The sequence below is a fragment of the Lagopus leucura genome, unplaced genomic scaffold (assembly GCF_019238085.1).
Source record: "Lagopus leucura isolate 7727_CA_CO unplaced genomic scaffold, USGS_WTPT01 34820-0_obj-0_obj, whole genome shotgun sequence".
In the NCBI taxonomy this organism is placed as follows: Eukaryota; Metazoa; Chordata; class Aves; order Galliformes; family Phasianidae; genus Lagopus; species Lagopus leucura.
The window spans coordinates 10,528-15,211 of NW_024969014.1; the positions used below are offsets into that span (position 1 = coordinate 10,528).

At 62.6% G+C, this 4,684-nt stretch overlaps 1 protein-coding gene across 1 annotated transcript in view; it reads left to right on the forward strand.

Moving 5' to 3' along the window:
* GADD45B (growth arrest and DNA damage inducible beta) overlaps positions 1-1,520 on the forward strand; it is a 2,054-nt gene extending 534 nt beyond the window's left edge. Inside the window, exons 3-4 of the mRNA XM_042894878.1 lie at positions 167-380; positions 955-1,520. Coding sequence (XP_042750812.1) covers positions 167-380; positions 955-1,068 — 328 coding nt within the window. The 3' untranslated portion in view covers positions 1,069-1,520. The remainder of the gene's footprint in view (positions 1-166; positions 381-954) is intronic.
* Positions 1,521-4,684: the final 3,164 nt, after the last annotated feature.

The following is a 4,684-nucleotide window of genomic DNA, read 5'->3' on the forward strand; positions in this document are numbered from 1 at the left end:
GACGGGAGATGAACCGCGTGTGTGCGGGTGGGGGGGGTGATTTGGGGCTGGGGGGGCTGTGCACCCCGCTGTCTGCATGCACGACGCGGGTGGGGGCTGCTGAAATCGGGGGGGGGGGGGCTGCGTCACGTGCGTCCTTGTCACGGCCCCCCCCCCGCCCCCTTAGGGACCCCGACAGCGTCGTGCTGTGCGTGTTGGCCACCGACGAGGAGGACGAAGGCGACATCGCCCTGCAGATCCACTTCACGCTGATCCAGGCCTTCTGTTGTGACAATGACATCCACATCGTGCGCGTGGCCGGCATGCGGCGCCTGGCGGCTGTGCTGGGAGAGCCGGCGCCGGGAGCCGAGCCTCGCGATTTGCATTGCCTGTTGGTCACGGTGAGCGCGGGGTGACGCGGGTGCTTCTGAGTCATGTGGGTGTGGGAATGCGGGCCAGGAGCGGCTCCGTGCTGCTGCTGTCGTGCCATCGTTGCATCTCGTGCTGTTGTTGCATCACGGGGATGTCGCTGTGCCGTGATGGCGCCACTGCAGGGCCGTCGTTTGCGGTGCCGCGATGGCGCTGCCACGCTTTGTGCCTTGCAGTCGCTGCGCTTCGTGCCACGGTGCTGCCGTCATCAATTCGTGGTGCCGCGGCGACGCCGTCACTGTGCCACGTCCCATCGTGCTGTCACATGGCCACCATGCCATCGCCACACCTTGTGCCGTGCTGTCACAGTGCCGTTGCTGTGCCAGAGTCGTGTCATTGTGCCAAGGCACCGCTGTGCCACAGCTGTGCCCCTGTGCTGTGACAGCACCGTGTCCCATCGTGGTGTCACAGTGCCACGATGCCATCACCACGCTTTGTGCTGCGTCCCCCCCTCTGCCATGGCGTCCCTGTGCCATCACCGCTCCATGCAGTCACCAGCCCCTTCCCAGCCATTCACGGTGCCATCTCTATGCTCTCTCTCCCCAGATGCCCCACGCAGACGCCTGGCAGAGCCACGGTTTGGCCGAGGTGGCGAATTACTGCGCCGAGAGCCGCGACCGCAACCAATGGGTGCCGGTGGTGCGGCTGCAGGAGCGCTGAGCGCCGGGACGGAGAGCGGAGCTGCGGGGAGCACAGAGCCGCCCCAGCGCCCCGAGCACAGACAGGGATTTTTCTGTCCAACCGGAGAGGAACGCGGAGCGCCCGGCGCGGCGGTGGCCACAGCTGTGGGGCTGAGCCCGGGGCAGCCGTGGGGCACACAGGTCCCGTTTTGGGGGGGGGTCCCGTTTTGGGGGGTCCCTGTGAGCGCCCGTGCAGCGCTCGGTCCCTTTTGGTGATGGAGGAGGAAGGATTCGGCCGAACTTCATCCTGGGACGGCGCAGCGGTGGTGACATGGATGGACGTGTGACGCTGTTTTTTGGTTTATTTTTGCACTCGAGCCACTGGGGAGACCCTGCCCCGATCCCACCACAGAGTCTATTCTTGTACTGATCGCAGAACAACTTTTGGTTTTATTTCGTTGTTTCTTTTTTCCAATAAATTTTCTAACCTCACTGCTGTCTGTGTTCATCCCTTCCCGCCTCCCCAGTGCAGTGGGTGGAGATTTTAGGGGGGCAGGGGGGCATCCCTGCTGTCTCATTTCCCCCACGGGTGGCTTCGGGGTGGGGATGGAGGAGGGGGGTCCCCACCACAACACAGGGCTGGGAAATCCCACACGGAGGTGCCCCAAGGGATCTCCCACCCACAGCGCCCTCCCACCTGGAATCCCCCCACCCTCAGCACTCCTTCCTGCAGCCCCGGGGGTGTGGGAGAAGGGGCTGCCCGCACCCACAACCCTTCCGGGGTGTTGGCAGCACCTCCTGGAGGAGGGGGACGCCTCCCTGCTGGGGAAATTGAGGCAGTAAGAGGAGCTCGGGGCAGCCTGCAGTGCTCAGGCGTGCAGTGCATGCACCGTACAAATGCATGTGAGCAGTGCACGTGAGGTGCGTGCACGCACCTGACCCCACTGCGGGGACGGGGACGCGGTGTCCCTGCAGGGGACTCAGCAGTGGGGCAGCGATGCCACCGATGGGGACGTTGCCCTCCCCGTCCCGCACGCGGTGTCCCACATTGCAGCGGCGTTGCGGGATGGAGGAGGGGCTGAGCGCCCCCAAACTCATCGCGCCGCTGAGTCAGCGCCACGCGGAGTCCCGGTGACCCCCCGTGCGGGGCGGCCGTTACCGAACCCCGTCATCAACGCGCTGCGTCGGGCAGCGCTGAGTCATCGACCCGACGGGGACCCACAGCGATTCTCCCGCAGCTCCGGGCAGAGCGGTGCGGGACACGGCGGGGATAACAGGGCTGCGAGCGGGGAAACCGAGGCACGGAGCCCCGGAGCTGACGGCAACGGAGCGGCTGCGGGTTCTTGCCGGGCCCCCCCCCCCCCCCCCCCCCCCGCCGCGCCGTCCCCGCTCGGCCCCCGCGGCGGGGGGTGGGCTCCGCAGAAGCATCTCAGCCATCCCAGGCACGCGGTGGCAGCTGCAGCCCGGCCGGCAGCTTCCCGTGGCGCGGCCGCCGTCCAGGAAAGCCGCACACGAAACCCCCCCCCCGGGTCTCAATGCCGGGAAAGGGGGGGCTGAGGAAGGAGGGGAGAGGAGGGGAGGCAGCCGCCCCCATTCCGGAACGGGACGCGGCGGTACGGGGCCGAACCCAACCGGAGCGGTGAGCCGAGGGCAGGAGGTGGTGCGGGGCTGTCGGTGGGGCAGCACCATGACCTGCATCGCAGCGCTGCCCGACTGTTCCAGCACTCCTCCGTTGGGTTCCCACAGTGCCCCCATCCCATCCCATCCCATCCCATCCCATCCCATCCCATCCCATCCCATCCCATCCCATCCCATCCCATCCCACCCCCTCCCATCCCATCCCATCCCATCCCATCCCATCCCATCCCATCCCATCCCATCCCATCCCACCCCATCCATCCCCCCCCCACCCCCACGCTGTATTCAGGACCCGTGGCAAAATGAAAAGTGAGCATTTATTGTGGTATCAATTTCACTTCTGAACGACGGTTCCACGACACTCCACACGGCAGCAGATCTCTATGGCACACAGCAGGAGAACCCCCCCCCCCCTTTCCCCCCCTCCCCATCCACCGACGGCGCTGGACGCCAACGGCAGAGTTTGGCAAACGAGAATCACAGAGCAGAGAGAAATCAAAGAGCGTGGAGTTGGACGGGGATTCTTCCCATGGAGTAAATTCGTTATCTTTAAGTCTTAAAGAGGATTTCATCAGCGCTCCGTGGGGGGAACCCCCCCCTTTTTGTCAGCCCCCCCCCCCCCCCCAGCCCTATTTACGGCTCTGCATGGAGGGCAGCACTGAGAAAGGCCCCAAAATGTGACTTTGTTGTTGTTTTCCTTCTTGGCAATGCAAAGCAGCCCTTGGTCCCTCGCTCCGACCCAGGCGATAGAAAGAAAAAGGGCTGCAGAACCATCAGCGCTCACCCGAGAGATGGGCAAAAAAACCCACAAAGATTAAAAACAAGGGGGGGAAAAAGAAAGGAGTTTGGGGGTTTTGTCACCTCGTGAGGAGACACCGACAGCCCCCCCGCAGCCCCAGCCCTGCCCCACAGCACTGCTGTCACCAATGCACCCCCCAGCACAGCAATGGGGCAGCGGCTCTGTGGGAAGGTGACCAGCGGGTGTGCAGCAGGGATTGGAACCTCAGGGATGCACAGGGACCTATATGGGTCCTACAGACACATATGGGCCCATACGGAACCCCACAGATCCATAGGGACTCACCTGGACCCACATGGGCCCATGGGGACTCACCTGGACCCAGATGGATCCACAGACCCACACAGACCCATATGGACCCATGGACCCACACAGACCTATATGGACTCATATGGACCCATGGACCCACACAGACCTATATGGACTCATATGGACCCATGGACCCATACAGACCTATATGGACTCATATGGACCCAGATGGATCCACAGACCCACACAGACCCATATGGACTCATGTAGACCCATGTGGACCCAAACGGACCCATGGACCCACACAGACCCATATGGACTCATATGGACCCATGGAGACACACAGACCTATATGGACTCATATGGACTCATATGGGCTCATGGACCCACACAGACCCATATGGACTCATATGGACCCATGGACCCATACAGACCTATATGGACTCATATGGACCCAGATGGATCCACAGACCCACACAGACCCATATGGACTCATGTAGACCCATGTGGACCCATATGGGCCCATGGAGCCACACAGACCTATATGGACTCATATGGACCCAAACGGACCCATGGACCCACACAGACCCATATGGACCCATATGGGCCCATGGACCCACACAGACCCATATGGACTCATATGGACCCATGGAGACACACAGACCTATATGGACTCATATGGACTCATATGGGCCCATGGACCCACACAGACCCATATGGACCCATATGGGACCATGGACCCACACAGACCCATATGGACTCATGTAAACCCAAGTGGACCCAAATGGACCCATGGAGCCACACAGACCCATGTGGACTCATATGGACCCATACAGACCCATACAGATCCACAAGGACCCACCTGGACTCACAGACTCATACAGACCCACAGACCCACAAGGACCCATACAGACTCTCCTGGACCCCCCTGGGCAGAGCACTGTTGGCAGGCGTGGGGCAGGCAGGGCTG